This window comes from Pectinophora gossypiella, chromosome 23, assembly GCF_024362695.1.
Source record: "Pectinophora gossypiella chromosome 23, ilPecGoss1.1, whole genome shotgun sequence".
Classification (NCBI taxonomy): domain Eukaryota; kingdom Metazoa; phylum Arthropoda; class Insecta; order Lepidoptera; family Gelechiidae; genus Pectinophora; species Pectinophora gossypiella.
This window is the reverse complement of record NC_065426.1, coordinates 8,618,993-8,641,071: the sequence shown is the minus strand read 5'-3', so window position 1 is coordinate 8,641,071 and position 22,079 is coordinate 8,618,993. Positions and strand designations below refer to the sequence as shown.

The 22,079-nt window shown below is 37.6% G+C and overlaps 2 protein-coding genes across 2 annotated transcripts; both read right to left on the bottom strand.

Annotated features, from left to right (window-relative positions):
• Positions 1-207: 207 nt before the first annotated feature.
• LOC126377625 (uncharacterized) lies at positions 208-2,362 on the bottom strand. Its single transcript, XM_050025470.1, has 3 exons — positions 2,254-2,362; positions 1,713-1,795; positions 208-1,035 (listed from the first exon to the last, which is right to left on the bottom strand). Exons 1-3 carry the CDS (start codon positions 2,284-2,286, stop codon positions 918-920), a joined length of 234 nt encoding a protein of 77 aa, XP_049881427.1. The 5' UTR covers positions 2,287-2,362; the 3' UTR covers positions 208-917.
• A 3,067-nt stretch (positions 2,363-5,429) lies between these two features.
• Positions 5,430-21,673, bottom strand: LOC126377532 (calcium-independent phospholipase A2-gamma-like). The gene is made up of 11 exons (XM_050025319.1): positions 21,067-21,673; positions 18,534-18,844; positions 13,942-14,079; positions 12,529-12,618; positions 11,172-11,370; positions 10,492-10,578; positions 9,907-10,025; positions 8,761-8,955; positions 8,152-8,383; positions 6,185-7,788; positions 5,430-5,768 (listed from the first exon to the last, which is right to left on the bottom strand). The coding sequence occupies exons 1-10, from the start codon at positions 21,185-21,187 to the stop codon at positions 7,523-7,525; spliced, it is 1,758 nt and encodes a 585-aa protein (XP_049881276.1). The 5' UTR covers positions 21,188-21,673; the 3' UTR covers positions 5,430-5,768; positions 6,185-7,522.
• Positions 21,674-22,079: the final 406 nt, after the last annotated feature.

The window sequence follows — 22,079 nt, the reverse complement described above, 5'->3', positions numbered from 1 at the left end:
GATTGTCTCATTGTTAGTCAAAAATATTTTAAAAATGGTTGTGTAAGAAAATAAGACATTCTTTTTAGACTTCATCTTAATACAGGGAGTCAGAGATAATTCAGTCAAGTAATAACATCTAAACACGTTTTAAAATAATGCGTTTATATTTTATTACAGGATTGTCATGAATAGAATAGAACAGTAAGGAAGAAATAAAACAGATAATACAACGGAATTACTACACTACTTTATTAATGTATATATATACAAAAAAAAATACAAATTCTAGGAAAAAACTAAATACGTATCACTAGAAATCACGAGTTGGACAAATTAATAAAGACTACTCTTATTATTAAGTACATACTTTCCATTTCCAAAGTATATAGAATATATTTTTTCACTTAAAACATACATTTACGTCATTATATCGATTGCGAAGTAAATGGAGTTCAATTTAGTTAAAATAATAGAAATTATACTGATTTCCACAGGACAAATATAACCGCTTGATATCAAACGGCCTTACAAATAAACTTAATAAACCTAGTTTTATGTGTAAGGCCATGAGTCAAAAACATAACAAGAATAAAAAAATATATACTTAGGTAATTCTCATCAAAAATCTAATCAATTCATATTACAAGTTTGTTTCTTATGGATTATCAACAAAAATATTAAATACTAATATTATAGACAAAAATAAGTGTAATTTTACAGTGGGTATTAATATGACAATATTATTAATGTTCCAAATTCAAATTCAAAATTTAATAATGAAACTACTGTTTCGATAAACAAAAAATTGTAAGTGTCGATTATTTTTATGAGAAGTAGGTACTTATGTACCTATTACAAGAACATTTATTAGAAAAAGGAACAGTCCTTAAGTCCTTGGTCTAATCTGCCACACTCCTAAGTAAAGTCTGTTAAAACTAATGAATACCCTCTAAAGGAGAGTACGACTTATACTGGTAAAGTTCTGGTCCTCCATAGCCGTACAGAAGCTTGCCTTTGCCGTTTTCATCGTAGTAGGGGTAGCGGTATTTTGGCCTGAAAGTATCAAGTATTTTTTTATTGCTATTGCCAACATTGAAAAGATTAAATACATACATAAAACTCACGCCTATTTTCTACCGGGGTAAGCATAGACTATAGAATTCCATTTGCTTCGATCCTGACACACTTGTCTTGCTTCCTCCACATTCATCAATCGCTTCATACACGCACGCCGGTTTAGAGTAGATCGTATTAAACCTTTTCTAAGGACATCTCCAAAAAAAAGCTTAAATACCTACATCACAAAACGGGTAGTAGGGGGGAGTGCTTACCCATCGGAGGGAATACGGAACTTTCCCCTTTTTATCATGGGACTTTCAAATGTACGAATGGATTCCATCCCTACTTGGTGGATATTCCATTGCTTCGCACGAAGCGCTTCTCATCTTTTTATGTGTATTGCCAAAGGGTGGAATTCCATGCCGACATCTGTATTTTAGAGTCATATAACCCGACAACTTTTAAAACCAGAGTGAACTGACATCTTCTGGGCTTCTATCTGTCTACAAGAGTAAGTTCAGCATTCATTCAAAAAAAAATCACCACTGCTGATTATTAGAGAAACACGTCGGCAGTGCGTTTTCTAAACTAACTTGACCGGGGATCGAACCCGAGACCTCTCTTGGTGATGAGAGACATAAAAAGTATATGTATATGATATAATAAAATACCTTTCAAAATACTGGAAGTTGGGTGCCCTCGGTTGTGGTATCGTCGACTCTACTGTGATCAGCACGCATACGACCACGACGAGCTAAAATAAAAAATACTTATAATTTATCCTAAAATATCTACATTCGCAAATATTCATATTTCATAAAAAACGTATTGGCAAATACTGGCACATAGATTTATACCGCCATCTCTTATCGAGTAGTAGAACTATAGAAAATTACTTCAAGTCAATAATTTCAATAGATGGCGCGAAACAGTTCTTTGTACTTTTAAAAACATTTTTTCAATATAAAAAGTTTTTTTTATTTAATAAGTTTCACTACTCAAAAAATTAAGATAAATTCGGATTTATATTTATAAAAATGATTGGAATGCATCAGATTTCTGTGGGTAATAATTATGTAAATATTTCCACGGATAATTAGTCACGGTGAAAGCAGCTCACAAGGCCTCATCCTTGGACCGTCAAACACACATAAACCACCCATTTCATAACAAAAATTACACAATACACCAATACCAATATTAACCACTAACCATCAAAATAAAATAATTGAGACACTTCGCCATTTCCGATGCACACGAATAACAAAACTTTCCCGCTAAAATAAACTTCAAATAACTTTTTCTTCGACTTTTTACTCTTAAAATTGGGGGCACTGGCACTAATAACTATACAGACTGCATACGTGCGTTCTTCGATAGAACGGTTACAAAACTGAATTGAATGGCGGTGGAACGCCCGTATAGAATGTTAATGATCCCGAGACCTACTTAACAAACCTGTCGCAGACTTCGACTAATCTTACGCAGTTCCTAATTAGTAAACATAAAAATATTTTGTAAAACAATGGCTTAAAGTCCTTGGAAAATTATTATTTTATATACGTATATTTTTTTAGGAAATACGTAAAATTGTATGTTAGTGGAGTAAATAGTCTTGATACTCGCAAAAATTATAAACTTTTCTTATTTTGATTAGATTTATATGTGTTTGCAATCTCACCCTATGATAAGTAACGATGTGGCCTAAATCACTCGTCTTCCAGAGCCACTACAGAGACAGGTACTAAGCCATAATTTGTTTTACATTTCATTTGGAGCTTTCACTGAATGCCAGTGCCCGATGTTATTTTCTACATGTCTTGGCCGTTTAGTGCTCACAAAATATACTAAGCACCACGGCATAGCTTTGCCGGTGTCAGCCATAACACGTTGCCTTATAGTGAAAACCATTTAAGCGCCTTATTTAAACAAAACCTCGATTTCATTCAATTAATTTCAAGCCCAGAAATTATCACATTTTTTTACCTGGAAAAGCTAAGTTTCCGTTTCGATTGCGAGGTTTCTAACAAAAAGGTGTTTACCGTAGTTTTACGAGCGCGACTACATGTAGCGATCGGTATATTAAACGTATTATACTGAGGACTTTTTATGATTCCACACAGACTAATGTTAAGATCATTGTAATGCACCTTGAGTTTTTTTTTCCTTTGATGGGTTTGCTCTTGGCCCCAGACTTGCCCGAAGGCATTGACGAGGCCTAAGATGGAGCGAGCTCGCCCAGAAGGTGCCTGTTCACTCTGGCATTGAAAGCATCCGGGTTATATGCATTCTGAAATACAGAAGACGGCAAAGAATGTCACTTCCTAGCAGTGCGCATAATGAAGGATGATGCGAAGCACTTATGCGAATAGTTGGGATATCCACCAAATAAGGATGGAGCCCGGCCGTACGTCTGGAAGTCCGAAGATAAAAGGGGATGGAATGAGCTCGTGTGCTCGCGGGCACACTCCCCGAAGTGCCAGTATAAGTATAACATACACCTACTCCTTAAATTTAATAATACAAATATAGTATCAACATATACCCACCGCGCTATAACCGCGAACCAAGTAAGTGAAAGTATCGTAATGTACCGTAACACGGCCCTCACTTCGACCATCTTCGACTCTAGAATGTTGTCTCGCTCTTACGTCGGCGCGTCTTGTTTTGACTGGCGCTTGTCCGTGATTCCACTTGCGTGCTTGAAGTCATGTAGGTTCCCTGCCCTTTAGGCCTTTCAATACCAAAACAAGCAAAACCTAATACAAGCTCACGATATCCCAATTGGGGTAGTCAGAGGTAAATCCATCGCAAGATGGGCTACTTAAGTACCCTTAATTAATTTTATTTTATTTTTATTTTATTTTATTTTTATTTTATTTTGTTTGTGGAGCTTACAGCTTAATTCACACAATATTACACTTAGTAGTAAGTAAAGGCCAATTACAAGCTACCACAAATAAAATCTAATCTAATCTATCATCATCAGCCGTACAACGCCCACTGCTGGGCATAGGCCTCCCCCAATCTATAACGTAAATGATTATTCAAAAATATAACGTAATGGCAGAAGCATACAGGGTGTTAGTGACATCGTAACGAATACTCAGGGGGATGATTCGGACCATGATTCTGAGTTAATATCAGGTGGAATTTTTCGTCGCAAAATTCATGATTTTTTTTAGTCTTTTTAAATTATTTTCCATTCTATACTTTTGCGATGGAAAATTCCACTTGATATTAACTCAGAATAATCAGCTGAATCATCCCCCTCAGTATTCGTTACGATGTCACTTACACCCCGCACAAGTACATACGGTAGCCATACAAGTAGGTATGGCTGTTAATGACACCGTAACGAATACTGAGGGGGATGGTTCAGATCATGATTCTGAGTTGATATCAAGTGGAATTTTCAGTCTGAATATTCATGAAAATTTTTGTGTTTTTTTAATTATTTTCAGTTCCATACTTTTGCGACGGAAAATTCCACTTGATATCATCTCAGAATCATGGCCTCAATCACCCCTCAAAGTTTTCGTTACGATGTCACTAACACCCTATATATAAAAATAATTATGTTGCTACCTATATCGCTTCTCTTCATTTTGATCAGAATAACAATGGATGGAAGATGTAATTGTGCCTGGATGTAATAAAAGGTTCATCATTTATAACCAAAAACAAACATAAAAAATGAATTTTTCAAGGTTAAACGAAGATTTTTTTTATATAGCGCCATAATACATAAACAGCCTATATACGTCCCACTGCTGGGCACAGGCCTCCCCTCAATCAACCGGAGAGGGTATGGTATGGAGCATACTCCACCACGCTGCTCCAATGCGGGTTGGTGGAGGTGTTTTTACGGCTAATAGCCGAGACCAACGGCTTAACGTGCCCTCCGAAGCACGGAATCATCTACTTTTTCGGACAATCAGGTGATTCAAACCTGAAAAGTCCTTACCAAAGGACAGTCTCAAAAAGTGATATCGACAATATCCCCATCGGGAATCGAACCCGGACCTCCAGATCGTGAGCCTAACGCTCTAACCACTAGACCACGGAGGCTGTTATATAGCGCCAAAAAATATTTCTATAACATATATCGTCACTCTATAAGTGAAACCCACGTATTTTTACCCGGATTGAAATAAACTGAAATAAATCGAGGTTTTGTTGGAGAAAATCACGTGGTTTTCATTATAACGTGGTTTTACTTTTTTTTATAAGGTGACTAATGTTGATATTGCGCTCTTACTTTTTTCATAGGTATGCATGCGCAAATGTCAATTTGAAATATAGCTTTTTGATGAATTGTTGCAATGTGGCCTTTTTAGACCCCGATCTTTTCGGATAGTCTGTTGGATGCAATAAAGAAAAAAATATTTCTACGTTATTATTCATTTATTATATCACATTTGGATAGCTAACAAAATTGTAAAATCTAACTATTTATACGTACAGCGACGTACATAGCGACTATAATAATATAAATGGAACTAGAAAGTGATGCTTAGCTACTCCACAAGTTTTTTCTATACCTACTCTAAAATAGGCTATAAACTATTAAGAATTTAATGACGAAATGGCTATACTTCGTTAAATAGCTTGATTAATTTGACAGCATGGATAGAAAGAGTATAACTACAGCTTTGTGCGAGAAACACTCTATTATTCTGACAGCCATCGATTTAATCTAAATATATTTAACGAAACAAACATACCTATTTTTTTTTTTTTTGTTTTGGTTTTCCCCGAAGGGTAAGGCAAAGGGAACTATGCCCATACAGCCATGTCTGACGTATTTTTTTTCTTGATGATTAATGAAATGATGAAAGGTGATGATGATGAAACCTAAGCCCCCACCCTCGGAGTAGACTCCTACTCCGAACCCCAAACGAATTAACTCAAAAGTCCGCATAAACTTTTGAGTTATGAAGCGGCTTCCCAACACGAAGCGAAAATAGGCAGATACACTTTGTTTATTGAATACTCCAATATAATAACACTCGCGAATGTCTTCCGACTAACTTAATGCGATCATTAACCACAAAACACCACTTCGTATTAATTATTTAGATTACTCAATGAAGAAAGCAACTGTCCCGTTCCCGTTTCCCGCCGAAAAGCCCAAACATACCTATTTGTAAAAAAATAAAATATGTTTTTAAATCTTACAATACTCGTCCATTTATGAAAAGGCTAAGGTTCAAAATCATACAGCCTCTCGTAATGTTCCGTGATAAAACTTTTTTATGAAAAAAAGCTATTGTTTTTATGGCCAAAACGTTTAAAACGATGATTCTGCCAACGTCATAGACAAAAAAAATATTACTTTAAATTTTTATATCTGGTTTTTTTTACAAAAAAAATGTTTGTATTAGCATATTTAATATGTTTCTATGTTGACTAGAATACAGTGAATTTATAAACACATTATCTACAGGTATAGTCATATTTAATTCTTAATAATATTACATTACAACTTTTAAAGATGCAATCAGTATTAAAAACGTGTCAATATTTCTTCTACAAATCTTTAGATTCGGTAATAACGCTTTTATAGATCAATTTATCTCACCCTTATACATACATAACTACTCATTAAATCTAAATACAATATACTATTACATAAATGAAAATAATAAAGTAAACATCACAGTGTCAATGTGAAAAGACCTTAAATACTTGAACTATTCAAGCAATTTAAGAAAAAAGATAGTGGAGTTTTAAGTAGGTATTTTTAGTTGCATTTCATCACTGACTGCACCTCGAGGTTTCCAAGTAAGTATTGCTATTTCTAATATGTATTCTTTACTAACTACTAAGGTACAACGATTGATTAAAATTACAAAAATGCAATGAAATGTTTCTCTAACAACATTAAAAAACGTCAATGTTCAATAATATATTTATATACTATTTAAACAAATATTCACTTGCCCTAAGTCTATAATATAATAAACGAAATTTATTGCAAATATTCGATAATTTTACGATTTTTTTATTTGTAACAAATGTACAAAAGTTTCTTTATAAAAAAGTATTGGTGTAAAAGTACAAATAAGCAAAGTGTTAAAAAAAAACTTTTGTAAACTGTAGGCGCCAAAATGAATCGCGAAAATTGACGTCAACACGCCATTTTGAATTTTTGAGCATACTTTGCCGCGTTTTTGCTTTATTTTCTTATTGCACTTACGATCACGACAATACTAGACTTATAGATAACATTTTATCATCTATAATTCTATAAACATCTACAACTTTCTACAAAAACTTTAAGTTAACACTGACTTTCACTCTAACCTATAAAACCATTTAAAACGATTCAGCTCTTTAGATTAGCCGCCATTTTGACACAAACTTTTTAAAAACTACAACGGGAGCTTTCGTTTTATTGCAAACATTTATGGAGTGTATTCGAACCGTTCATTTCATGGAAAATTCAGCAAGTGTAATCTTGCTGTTTCCTTAAACGTCAGTTATTTTGTATTACACCTGTAATTTGGCTCTGGTAATGTACGTAGTCCATTATTCTCTGGGTAATGGTTCGTTTCCTGATCAGCATAGCGGCGGCTTGTTCGAATTTGTGTTGGTTTCTTCGTATGTAAGCGTTTGTGTCTGTGACTAAGTTGGCCAGTTTTTCCGGGTTGATTTCGTCCATTGCACATTCTTGCATTAAAGGCGGGTTGAATCGGAAGTATGTTCCCGGTGGAAGAAGGTCGTTTAGAACTAGATGCACGCCTGAAACAAAGGATATTTTATTAGCAAGGTCAGATACGAAAATAGGAACTTAAAACATACCTGAAACGGGCTTGAAAAATGTGTAACCTAATTACTACGCATAAGTATTTTTTTTTCCTAGCATTATCCTGTTTTTCACAGGGTCCACTTACCTAACCTGAAGATTTGACAAGTCTGGTTTTTTACAGAAGCGACTGCTTGTCTGACCCTCCAAACCGCAAAGGGAAAACCAGCCCAATACAGGTTGCGTCACATACCTCCGAATGCATTTCTGTTGGCTGTATGGGTATAGTTCCCTTTGCCTTGTCCTTTGGGGAAAACAAAACAAAAAAAGCAATAAAAAAGTTATATATTTACACCAACCTTCGGTATCAGTAGCCGAATCCAAGATCTTATTGAATTTGTCCTTCCAACTTGTCCCTGACGTGTCTTTACTTAGCCCCTTGCTCAACAGCTGGTAGTCCAGGTGTTTGTTTAAAGCTTGTCCTGTGCCTACGGAGATTATTGTTCCGTTCTTGAGTGTGTCCGCGCCGAATAGTAGTTTCGCCTCGTGGAGACCGACGCCTGTCGGGTTGTTCACCATTATGCCGCCGTCCTGTTGGCAAATTATTTCGGTTAATAATTTTGATGTAAGAAAAGATCGCAATGGAGTAAATTTTTACACTTTTCGAGCTACAGTGAAAAATTGTCTGTGTACGGTCACAAGTATTAAAATGTATAGACTTTGAGACCATGTCACATTAACTTTTTTGACAAATTAAACCGTAAGTCTCATTAAATGTCAAATATGATAGTGCGACAGGGTTCTAAAGTGGGTACATAATATTGATTATGACTAACTTTATCTAGGTTAACTTTGCTAATGGCGGCCGGCTTTTGAACATTGTGTATTCGCAACAGCGCCATCTAACCTTGAAAAGAGTTACCACTCGAATTGCGCCATCTACCGGCGAATAGCTGTACTATACTAACCTGATGCAACAATCCGTGCAATCTGAACTCGTTGAAGTAAGTCGGCGCCGCGGCCGACGCCCTTACGGCGTGCCACACGCGCGCCCGCGACGTGCCGGGGAACACGGAGCGGACTCTGAACCCATTCTCATAGGAGCGGAACAAGAATGGTGTGAGACGAGAGCCTGTGTTCACTACGCAGGATACTAGCGCCATCTGTTGGTGAGAAGTCGGAAGTGTTGGTTATTATTAGATAGTATAACGATAACGGCCTCCGTGGTACAGTGGTTTGAGCGTTGGGCCCACGATCCGGAGGTCCCGGGTTCAAAACCCGGTGGGGACACACTTTGTGATCCCTAGTTTGGTTATAGGACATTACTGGCTGATCATTTGATTGTCCGAAAGTAAGATGATCCGTGCTTCGGAAGGCACGTTAAGCCGTTGGTCCCGGTTACTATTTACTGATGTGAGTAATCGTTACATGAGCCATGTCAGGGGCCTTTGGGGGCTCAATAGTAACCCTGACACCAGAGTTGATGGGGTTGGTAATCCACCTCACAACCCACACGATAGAAGAAGAAGTATAACAATGGGTGGGGATGGAGTCCCGACGTGCTGGCAGAGTAGTGGGATGATTAGTAATAACGACAAAAATAGTAACACTAACAGGAATATCCAGTTTATTAGTAGCACTTCACAAAGAAATTATAACGATGCTTATATATCAGATACAGTGAAGAGTTAATGATCACAATCCAAAATTAGAGGGCCAGAGCTAAGCAGTATAATATATGTTGCCCTATAAATAAAGTATAAAATTCTGAAAAGTAAGTAATAACCGGGACCAAGTTGTAAATGTTTGTCTCCTTTTGTTGGTTGCCTGGAAGAAATTGCTCTAGAGCAATAAGGCCGCCCAAATTGTACTGTATTCATGTGTTATGTCTGATTGTTGAAATTTTAGTTCTGTGCAATAAAGTATATTTGATTTGATTTGACCAACGTCTACTCGTGCCTTCCGAAGGACGGATCATCTTACTTTCGAATAATCGGGTGATCAGCAATGTCTTACCAAACTAGGGATGATGTATACAACGGGAAACGAACCCAGGAAGGCTTTAAGCCAGTGGTTTGTGCAGTCGTGGTGTAGTCACCACATTACACACTTACTTTAGGTGTATTACGCCTGTTGCATTCAGTGAGAGTGCAGTCCTGAAGGTTCTCTTGCAACAGTTTCTCCCAAGCCTCCGTGTCGTAGTACGAGTGAGTCCATACTAGGCGAGATGTGCCTGAAATATTAACAAATCTTATTATAACCTCCTTTTTTGAAGTCGGTTAACAAAACATATGCAATCGCAAAGGGCCTAAGAATGTGACCGGGACCAACAGCTTAACGTGCCTTCCGGATCATCTTGCTTTTGATCAGCCTGTAATGTCCTAACCAAACTAGGGATCACAAAGTGATTTTTGTGTTATGTACCCACCGGGATTCGAACCCGGGACCTCCGGATCGTGAGTCCAACGTTCAACCACTGGAGCACGGGGGCCGTTGAAATAATGAGTATTTTTTGTGATATGATATGTCCCCACCGGGATTTGAACCCGGGATTTGGATCCAGAGGTCCCTCCGTATCGTGAGCACAACGCTCAAACCACTGGACCACAGAGGCAGTCAACTGAGAACTGTTAAAATTTAGGAACACTCAACAGTGCTGCCGCCTACATTTGAGCTTCTAGTTTTTATAAAAAACTTACCGCCAATCACCGACGTATTTCCGAACATTTTCTTTGATAGCGTGTGATACATCTGGTTCGCAGTTTCCAGGTTCCCTACACCGCTACCTGTGACAAAATTTACATAACATCACCCCTGTATTCCGGAAGGTACATAGAAGGCGCCATTTTGAATGTGATTTTTGTCAACAAAACCTCACAATAGACAAACTAATTCCAATTCAAGTAAAAATTAGTAAGATGTTAATTTTTACTTTTCTTATGACGCATCTTTGATGGCAGATAGAATATTTCGGCCTTTTGTGGGGCCTAAATTACAGCACAGGCCCCATAAATGGTCTCTGACCGACTACAACTAAACAGGCCCCATAAAAGTTCAATGGACATAAGTAAATATTGCTATTTCACATTTGTTGACATTGTGCACTTACTTTTATATGCGCAAATGTCAAATTGCTATATTGCTTTTTTGATGAATATAATTGCTTCTTTATGGCCTTTTTATTTATTTATATATTTGGACGCAGTAGAACATAGAAAAAAACATACAAAGAAAATAGACGTTATGTGCTAACATACTAGGCTAGGAGACAGGCGTATATATGGAGCCTTTTTACATGCATTGCTTCGTTGTGGCCTTTTTAACCTGCCTGGCCCCACAAAAATCCACTAAATTTAAAGCCTCGTTCACATATACTCACCAATAACAGCGGCAATAATGGCCCCAGTGCTGACCCCTATGATATAATCGAACATATCCTGTACTCGACGACCGGTGAGCCTCTCCAGGTGTCTCAGGACTTCAATTGCGATGATGCCCCGGATACCACCGCCGTCGATAGACAGGATGTTGGGGCCTGGGCCTTTTGTGGGGCCTGTGTAGCCCATTAGGGCTAACGCCTGAGGGGAAAAAAGGTTTATTTTTCCTAAATCAAATGAAATATATTTTATTGCATAATAAGAGACACATAAGAAAGATACACACATGAATATAGTTTAAATTATTTTTTTGTATTTTTTTGGGGCACAGCTGAAAATCAGCGTTGTGGCACTTCCTCAATGTCGGAGTGTCACAACATATTGCTGAGCTGACGTACCTTTTTAGAAATAAGTTTGTGATGATTACTATGTTCACTGCTACTGTGTACCAATACTTATATCTAAAATAAATTATTTCTATTCTATAAATAGGCGGTGGTATGGCTATAAAGCAATTTCTCCCACGCAATCACTACCAAGAGTTCGACATAAATAAACTTGGATGATTCACGGCCATTTAGAATAAAAATAAAGTAGGCCAAGCCATTTTGACCCAGAGGGGGTGAGGTAAATCTAGCCCCGCGCCCTATACGAAAAGGTGCGGAGCGGAGAGTCACCGTTCTATACGCAGTATTCTTCCTTCAGTATCCTTTAAAAAACATGCTCTCATGAGATGAGAGGTCATGAAAGGCTGGTAACGTACTTGTGACCCCCGGGGTGTCAGATGGGCGACAGTAATAGGCTAATTTCCAACTAGTCAAATCAGTTACTTTTTACTTCCTAAACGTCAAAACACGAAATTACTATGGAACGTGTATGAAAAAGCACACTGTGACGTCATAGAAGAACGTGTAAAACGTGAAATAGAATAAAGAAAATGATTTTCGTCAGTTGTAGAGAGTCAATTGCCAATAAAATTGTTTCAAGCTAAATTTGTATTATACTTTTTATTGTAAATTAATATTTGCACGCCTGCAAGCAGCAGAATACACTAAGGACATACATAATTATTACTTATTAAGACCATTGTACTGTGTTCATGCAAATAAACGATCTATCTATCTATCAATGTATCAGTTGTAACGTAGTCTCTTTATTTAGTACCTACTCAGAATTTCATAATTTATCTTTCACCTAGGATACCCAATTGCTTAGAAATAGAAATGTTTTATTGCGACCGTGTGTTCACTTCGTACAAATCAAAACTACCACAAGGCGACCCGTTTGCTTGTTTGCCCTCTAAATTATAAAAAATATATACGTATATTATTTGCTATGGCAACAATCTAAAAAGCTTACCTCATTAACAATGCCTCCGACTTCTTTAGTGATCGGCGTTTCATCTTTTAGCCTTCGTTGTACCCTGAGGAGAGCTCGGACTGCGCCTTCCTGCAATCGAACAAGGCTCAAACTCGAATATACACTTAATAATATCACAAGTCACTTTGGATGTCCCGCTTGACGTGTGCTGTCAACTTAATTCTGTCGGGTTATTGGCCAATATAAAATTTTGGGAGGGTTTTTTAAAATACCAGCCTAAAATTGACGTGTGTTCTATAAACTTCATGGCTGTCGATTACCCGTCCCTTTCCTTTTCGGCGGATAAGAAAATGACAGATATAACTTGAAATAAAATTAGATGGCGTGTACAAGAATTAGCACCGTTGTGTGCTAGTATGTGACAATCAGAACAGTACCAAAAAAACATAAGCAGTAGAAAAAAAGCATTATAACGCTGCATGAGTTTTTTAACGAATCTTTGAGATACTGATTATTGTAAATGTACGTATCTTTTATTTTTATTTTTTAACATTATCTTCACCAACCCGCATTGGAGCAGCGTGGTGGAGTATGCTCCATACCTCCTCCGGTTGATTGAGGAGAGGCCTGTGCCCAGCAGTTGGACGTATATAGGCTGTTTATGTATGTTATGTATGTAATTATCTTTATTATTTTTATTCTTGGTCTTCTGTTTTTCATTGTGTATAGTTTTAAGTTCGGGGCGGAAGGCAAGAGGGAAACCACTGCCCTATTTTTTCCTAAAAAAGTAGCATGGGAAATGCTGCACCGACAAGAGCGTGGCTCTTAAATTACAATACAATACAAATACACTTTATTGCACCAAAATAAAAAGAAATAATTACAAAAAGTCTCTTAACTAAGTACAAATAAATAAATAAATTGATTAAATTAAACATAATAAAAAAAAATAATTAATAAAAAAATAAATAAATAATAATAAATTAATTTTTTTTATTATTTTCGATTTTTAATTATTTTTTTTATTTTATTATATTTTTTTTATTATTTTTTAATTATTGATTTGATTGATTTAATTATTGATTGATTAAATTGTGGCTCTTAAATTGTTGGTGATGATAATTTTAAGTTGTTGTAGTGCCCTTACTGGGTTCCTGTTTGTACTTTCCTCTACTTTTAAGACCTCTGTAAAACTTCAGGAATGCAATAAATATCTTATAAGATAAATCTTATCTTACACACATCATCAGCCCATTAACGTCCCCACTGCTGGGGCACGGGCCTTCCCTATGGATGGATAGGGAGATCGGGCCTTAAACCACCACGCGGGGCCCAGTGCGGATTGGTGGTTACTAACGACTGTTAATGCAGCCGGGACCAACAGCTTATCGTGCCTTCCGAAGCACGGAGGAGCTCGAGATGACCGCCACCGAGCTCCTAATCTTATCTTACCTTAATAGCATAATCCCTCGCCTCTGGATACTGTTGCAGGTGGTCTATCAGATGTTCAGTCCTCTTGAGTAGACATTCCGCTGTCTCCGCGGTCACTATTGCGGATATCACATACGCTGTTCGCGAATGGATTGATGTCTGAAATAGAAAAAAGAAACGGTCATTAGAAAGGGACGTTATAAGGCTGATCACCTGATTGTCCGAAAGATGATCCGTGCTTCGGAAGGCACGTTAAGCCGTTGGTCCCGGTTACTACTTACTGATGTAAGTTAGTAGTCGTTACATGAGCCATGTCAGGGGCTGGCGGGGACGCGGTTGTGTGCAATTACGTTCCCGTGTCCCCGCCACACGGCGGCAAGGAGGAACACCGTTGGGTTTTAGTGGGTATACCGGGTGGCGACACCCGGGGAGTCCCACATAACCACGTCGCCCCCCGGGCGGCGTGGTATGTGTAACGCATTTCCCAACGATAAAAAAAAGGCCATGTCGGGGGCCTTTGGCGGTTCAATAGTAACCCTGACTGGTGTCCTGACTGATTTGACTAGTTGGAAACTAGCCTATTGCTTCGATGTGGCCTTTTTAACCCCCCAAGTTGAAATATATTTTGTATTATTTTTTGTGTAGCTCGGAAGGCACACTATTTGTTTTTTAGTGTTGAATAATAATTATATAATTATCAACTTACAACGCTTAATTACCTATTTGTAATTCTATTTATAAATATTAAAATTTGTTAAGTATGTAAAGTTCAAGTAGGTACCTACAAAGCTGAAATGTGAATTAAAAACCTACTTGCTTACTTAATAATGAGAGATTTTCCAGGCTACGTTCCCAAAAATAAATATAGATGGCGGTGTCTATCGTTGCCTTCGTTGAAACTTCTAATTTGTTCTTTCTCTATCTAACACGCTAGCAACTGTCTGCATCAAATTGATCACAAATAGGAATAGCTCTGTACGGTCACGAGCATTAATATGTATACACCTTGGTACTATGTCACATTAACTTTTTTGACAAATTGAACTGTAAGTCTCACTAAATTTCAAATATGTTAGTGCGACAGAGTCCTAAAGTGGGTACATTATATTGCTCATGACTGTACGTAAGCAATTGTCGCGGCCAGACGGATGCGATTAGCCGGTGATCTCACAGCGTGATAGTCACGACTTTTCTCGATGCAAAATTCAAATCTGTAACATGCCTACACGACACCTGACACGCGATAAACGAGCCAACGATATTAATAGTCTGGTTTTGTCTATGTGAGTATTGATATTTTTTGTGTCGATTTTATTCAGTTAAATATAATATTAACTACAAAATTATTATTATTACGTATGACAGACAAAAATAAAATATCTTGCGTGGATCATATATCCAGCTTAAGCTCCCCTAACCAAGTCTCTGCTGCATCCGTCACACAATGTAGCTCCGCTATGCCACCTGGGAACCGGTGTAGAGGGCACTCGTTCACTATGTGTGACTACAAAATGACGTGCATAGACGTAAGAGATATCACGTTGTTGCGAAGTGCCCGTTTAATGACAATAGGCTCCCTGTTACAAGAGGCTGGCGAGGAGTAGGATATGTGTGTTTATACTATACACCACTGCCTACCCCTTCAGGGATACAAGCGTGCTGTTGCTCTTAACTAACATAACAGTTAGTTAAGAGCCTATTTTTTTACAGCTGTAACTGAAAATCATCGTCATAGTTTAGCTACAGCTAGGCTACATTTACTGAGCTGAATCCGTTTCTGAATTAATTATAATGATTATTAAGTATGTAGGTTATTTAAATACTCCTTTGTATTGTTATCTAATAATTGGGTACGCTTCTTTTTTTTTCTTTTTAACTCTATTACCATGCGATAAAGAAAGCAATTCTATTGACTTTTTATCGCGTGCAAGCGATATACGAGCACCATGCTACGGCTACTGCAACTGTTGTAAAATATATCGGGAATATGATGATGTGTTGGCTAATGACGCACATAATTATTACGCCAAGACATACGACCACTTATGAACTGTAAGGCGAAAAGCCAACTAATGATTTTCTTTTCAATGACTTTTTTTACGAGTTGCTGCCAAACAAATGAAAGTCCATTTTGACGTTTCCTTAACGTCATATCTATATGTATACAGGGTGTTAGTGACATCGTCACGAAAACTTTGAGGGTTGATTCAGACCATGATTCTGAGTAGTTATCAAGTGGAATTTTCCTTCGCAAAAGTATGGAACTGAAAATAATAAAAATTAATTCCACTTGATATTAACTCAGAATCATGGTCTGAATCATCCCCTTTAGTAATCGGTACGGTGTCACTAACACGGTGTAACTGACGTCCGGTCACGAGCATTAATATGTATACACTTTGGTACCATGTCACATTAACTTTTTTGACAAATTTAACTGTAAGTCTCACTAAATGTCAAATATGTTAGTGCGACAGAGTCCTACAGTTGGTACATTATATTGCTCATGACTGTACACCCCAAGGAATAGAAGAAAGATGTTGGAAAAGGCCTAACGCGCATTTTGTATGAAAACCGCTGTCGCCGGTTCAACCCCACTCTCTTTTACTACTACTCCTGCAAACAGATATCTACGATAGCTCTACTGCTTCTCAAATTCCATAGCCACTTTACCGGCAATGTATATTTTATGTGATATGCTGCAATTTTATCATTACTTTTCGTAAGATACTGCATAATATATACGTAGTATTTTTTTGGTAAATAGCCGATCATACTAAGGTTTTTAGAGCTCTTGTGATAACAAGGGATCTCTATTCATTATCCCAGGAAGAGAAAACGACTGAATTCGTAATATTCATAATTACCTAGTTCTTATAGTAAAAATGTAAATTGTTACTGGCCATAAATTTATTATATTCTTATTCTTATTCCTTGAATTATATATAGTTGTTATTTGTTTTTTTTTTTTGCCCTGCAGATTATAATGCACAAGACGACCTTTTAATATAGTATCGCGGAGATCCGTGCGTCGTAAAGTTTGCGGACGAAAAGTGCAAAGTTGAAGTATGAACTATTTACGCCTTTCGCACTCACTGGGCCCTTCCAACCTCCTTCTATTGCGTGTTTCATCCTATATTAGTTACTGCCGATGAAACAGTAGTTTGAGAAAAACAGCTGATAAAATTGTGATAATGATACCATCAACGTCACAAGCTCGGTAAATGCGCAGATGTAGGTATCTATGTAAACAATGTTATCACTCGTATGTTATCTTAGAGTTGCATGTTAACTCGACAGCTGTATGCAATCAGATGGTAATTGTTACAACTCTTACATAATATCCCACTGCCTCTCCTCAATCAACCTTAGGGGGTATGGAGCATACTCCGCCACGCTGCTCCACTGCGGGTTGGTGGAGCTGTTTTACGGCTAATAGCCGGAACCAACGGAGCCGTGGTAGCCCAGTTGGTAGAACGCTTGCCTCTCACTTTGAGGTCGCAGGTTCGAATCCAGCACAGGCCTAAACCAATGATTGTCGAATATTTTCGAATTCATGTTTGGATCATAAATGATTATCACGTGCTCAGCGGTGAAGGAAAACATCGTGAGGAAACCCACATCCCCGAGAAATGCATTTTCGGAGGCATGTGACCTAACCTGTACTGGGCTGGTTTTACCATCGCGGGTTAGGTCAGACAGGCAGTCGCTTCTGTAAAAAATCGGACCTGTCAAATCTTCAGGTTAGGTAAGCGGACGCTGTGAAAAATCGGGATAATGCTAGGGAAATGATGATGATGAGCCGGAAGCACGGAATCATCTTACGTCTTCGGACAATCAGGTGGTGTCCTTGCCAAAGAAAGGACATTCTCGCAAAGTGATTTCCTCCATGTCCCCAGCCGTTATCTTATTTGAACTTTTTTATCGGTTATTTTTTTTTTGTGCTACATGTCATGCGTGATGAGCATACATCTCTTGTTTGAATTAAGAATTTCCATTACTATCAAGTAAGTAATATATCGTTTATTTTTCCCTAAAAAAGTAGCATAGAGAATGCTACATCGACAAGAGCGTGGCACTTAAATTAATGATGATTGAACATGGCATCACGCCTGTATCCTCAAAGGGGTAGGCAGAAGTGTACCTATCAATTCTTCTATCGTGTAGGTTATGAGGTAGATTACCAGCGTCAGCAATCTTGTTGCCAGAGATATTGAGCCGCCAAAGGCCCCATGTAACGTTTACGTACATACTTCAGTAACTAGTAACCAGGACCAACGGCTTAACGTGCCGAATAGTTCCGAAGCACGAGTCAACTTACTTTCGGACACTCGGGTTATAATGGCCCCACTGGGATTCGAACCCGGGAACTCCGGATCACGAACCCAACGCTCAAGCACTAGACCACGGAGGCCGTTCAACCCATCAAATACAATTGACCATTGGCTAGACGATTGGTACATAAAGTTATTACGCAAAATCAGAAAACTTACAAAATTCACATAATTACGTTGGCTACTAGCCCAAATACGTGAACGGGTTGACGGCATTATGTAATTTACTAATAATACTTAATAATAATACTAGCTTTTGCCCACGGCTTTTTATCTTACCTTAGTTATAATAGGTTTATTCGATTTCCAACTTTGTTCCGAGATTTTCCCAAAATGCAGGTCTTTTTTCAGCTTCAAACCTTGCAGAAACCCTTCGATGGTGATCTCTTTAGCCTCCGAGCCCATCGTCAAACCCTCTTGGTTCTTTTCATCGGCCTTATCAGTTTTCTGTAGGTCTTTCGTTTTTGAGTCTGCTTCAACAGTTGTTGCTTCCAATCTGCTGGTTTTAATTCCTTCCTTTGCTGCGTCTATTTCTTTTACTTCCTGCGATAATCTTATTGAAATTGCTTTCTCAAATCTCCGGATTAGATCTGAAAGGAAATTAAGATAATCATCATCACCAGCCCATTAACGTCCCCACTGCAGGGGCACGGGCCTTCCCTATGGATGGATAGGGAGATCGGGCCTTAAACCACCACGCGGGCCCAGTGCGTTGTTGGTTATTACATTGTTGGTTATTAACGACTGCGAATGCAGCCGGGACCAACGGCTTAACGTGCCTTCCGAAGCACGGAGGAGCTCAAGATGAAAACTTTTTTTTGTGGTCACCCATCCTATTTATTTATTTTATTTAAATTCTTTATTCAAGTTACTATATGACCTATGACCGGCCTTTGCGAAAGTTGCTTAACTTCAACAATCGCAGACCGAGCGCGTTTACCGCTGCGCCACCGAGCTCCTCTAAATATTGGTTATCTTATGTTATCATGTTATTTAAAAACTTACCTATAGTTATAATACCATAATATACCACGTATTTTATTGCACACACAGAAAATAGAATGTTACTAACAAAAGAGAAAGAGAAGAGGTACAATAGGTGGTCTTATTGCTAAGTAGCAATCTCTTCTGGGATGGAAGATGTAAAATATAGCAACTACCTACTTCATTATGAAAATATTATGTTAAAATTAAATCAAATAAAGATATCTTTACATAGGTGTGTGCTCAATTTCATGTTTGTTATGGTATCAATTCATATGCATAACTCTAGCTAAGTATCAAGTTTGTTTAATGAACACAACATCAATTCATCAATACATTTTTTTTCAGGCTTTTCTTTCTTTGATGTGTTAAAATTTTGTACCTACTTTTCCAAAAATAATATAGAGTTTAATAAGTGACATTAATATTTAATAAAATGTTCTGAACAAATCCTATAAATACAATAAACAACTCAAAGCTTTTTTAAATTCTATCTAGAGGAAGGGGAGGCCTAGGGGAGGCCCAGCAGTGGGATCTTGTAGGCTAGATTAGATTCTACATAAAGTAAAAAGACGTAGGTATTTATAAACAATTATAAAAGTACTGGAGGTTGGCTGGCAAAAATTTCGTGTTTCAGAAGACGCATTAAGCCATTGGTTCCAGTTACTACTTACTGATGTAAGTATGTAGTCTTTACATGAGCCATGTCAGGGGCCTTTGGCGGCTCAGTAATATCCCTGACACCAGGATTGATGAGGTTGGTATTCCATGTTACAACCCATACGATAAAAAGAAGAAGTACTGGAGGAAGGTACTGAAGGATTCAGGAAGTTTTAAAGGTCAGTTCAAGAGTACTCTATACCGGCGAGCATGCATAAAGTCTTGGATGAGTGTGGAAGAAGTGAAGAGAGTGGAAGGAGCAAAAGTGTTGTGTCAGGATCGTAGTAAGTGGATAACTGTGTTCTCTGCCTACCCCAATGGGAAATAGGCGCGATCTTATGTATGTATAATATGTATGTACTGGATTAACAAACCTTGTTAATTGCTTCTTTAACACCCATAATCATCAATAAATTTCAGATATGATAACATTAAATAATACAAATAGATTTCAATGCATAATAATTATCAGACAATAAATATTTAGACAATAACTTGCATCAAGAATGAGATTATAATCAAAGTTTATTTTTATAAATATTGAATATTAATTTATGGTCCTCAAAACACATACCTAGCATCACGCCTGTATCCCCGAAGGGGTAGGCAGGGGTGTATAGTATAATACATCCACTCCTAGCCAACTCTATTTAAGTTCCATGTAATAAGTAGCAAGCCTATTGCTATTAACCGGGCACATATCCTATCCTAAAAACCGTGTGATAACCCAGCCTTGTGAACATCAGAAAGATTATAAATATTTAGTTTAAAGACAAAAGTGACTTTACAACTAGTACAAAAGTAAATAATAACCCATGGTAAAGTCGGCTGTCAAATAATTACAGCTTAGTTTGTTTTTGCCAACCCTATATAGAAAAACCAGTATACCTAAAGGTACTTAAATAATTGTCATTAAATTAAAAAACAACTATGCTATAGCTACAGATTCTTTCTGTTTATACATATATTCTACAAATGCTATTTTTAGAATGTTATCTCCTTATTTGATTAGAGACAACCATGTCCAACCTACTTCCAGTTTATTGACTTAAATTGGAGATTATGTCTGATTGGCCAAAGCTATTTGTGAAGAACATACCTACCATGCGAAGGTAATGAAAAGATAATTTGTTTATGAATAGGCAGACAGATAGTTGAATGTACTCACTCTCCCATTGCTCGGGAGAAGCTGGCTTGATCTTCTGAACCAGTTTCTCAACTTCTGCATTCAGATTGCTCAGAGACAAGTAATGCCTGATAACCCTCCACTGACCACCCAAAGAAGACATTTTCACCACTTTATCGTCACTTTTTAAACATGTAAAGTATGTTGTTATATTCCGTGTACAACGTAATAGAGACAGAAGCCCTCGCAAACTGGTTTTGCCTTCACAAACACGTAAAATTCAAAAAACAAACACTGAAGTCACGTAGGCCACTGTTTTCGTATTTTATCTCACAGTGCACGCGTAGAACTGTCTGGATTTTCTAGCTATCACTGGCAAAGAGTCCGCGGCGAAACACTGCTGCAACTACTGTATCTTTGGCGTTAAAAACCTTGGCAAACTAATCAGAAAAATATAAATAAATCAATGACGGATGACGTCAAATCGCGCGATCAGTGCTACCAACTTGAGCAAAACAAAACAAACGATAATAGAGTCCGAGTGTACGCTCGTATTCTTGCACTATCACTTTCAAAAGTCACTTCCTTGGTCTATAAAAAGTTTTTATAAATAGTCACGTTTTGCGCACGGGTAGAAATATTACTGAGCGCTAGATAAGTCTGTAACTAGTTTTATAGCAGCATCAAAACATGTTTGCACGACGTAAACGACGTAGAGTGAACGTGCAATGATGGCGCGAGGTGACGGAGTTGGCCACACCTCCACGATCCGCTGAAAACGTTGCGATTTGTAAATAAACATCGTATGATCGTCTGAAAATGGGCCAAGTCCCACCACTTCCGCGTGTAAACAAAAACTGTGTCACCGTTATGCATTGGGAAATTATTTGTTTTTCATAAAGTAGTCAGCTGATAAAATAAGGTACGATGAGGTAGTATAGTACCTATTCTATTAAAACTAAGTAGGTACCAGCGAAATATAATAGACTGCCTCAAAATATTGATATCCATCCACAAAATAGATATAATCTAAAGGAGGCCCCCTACTTACGAAG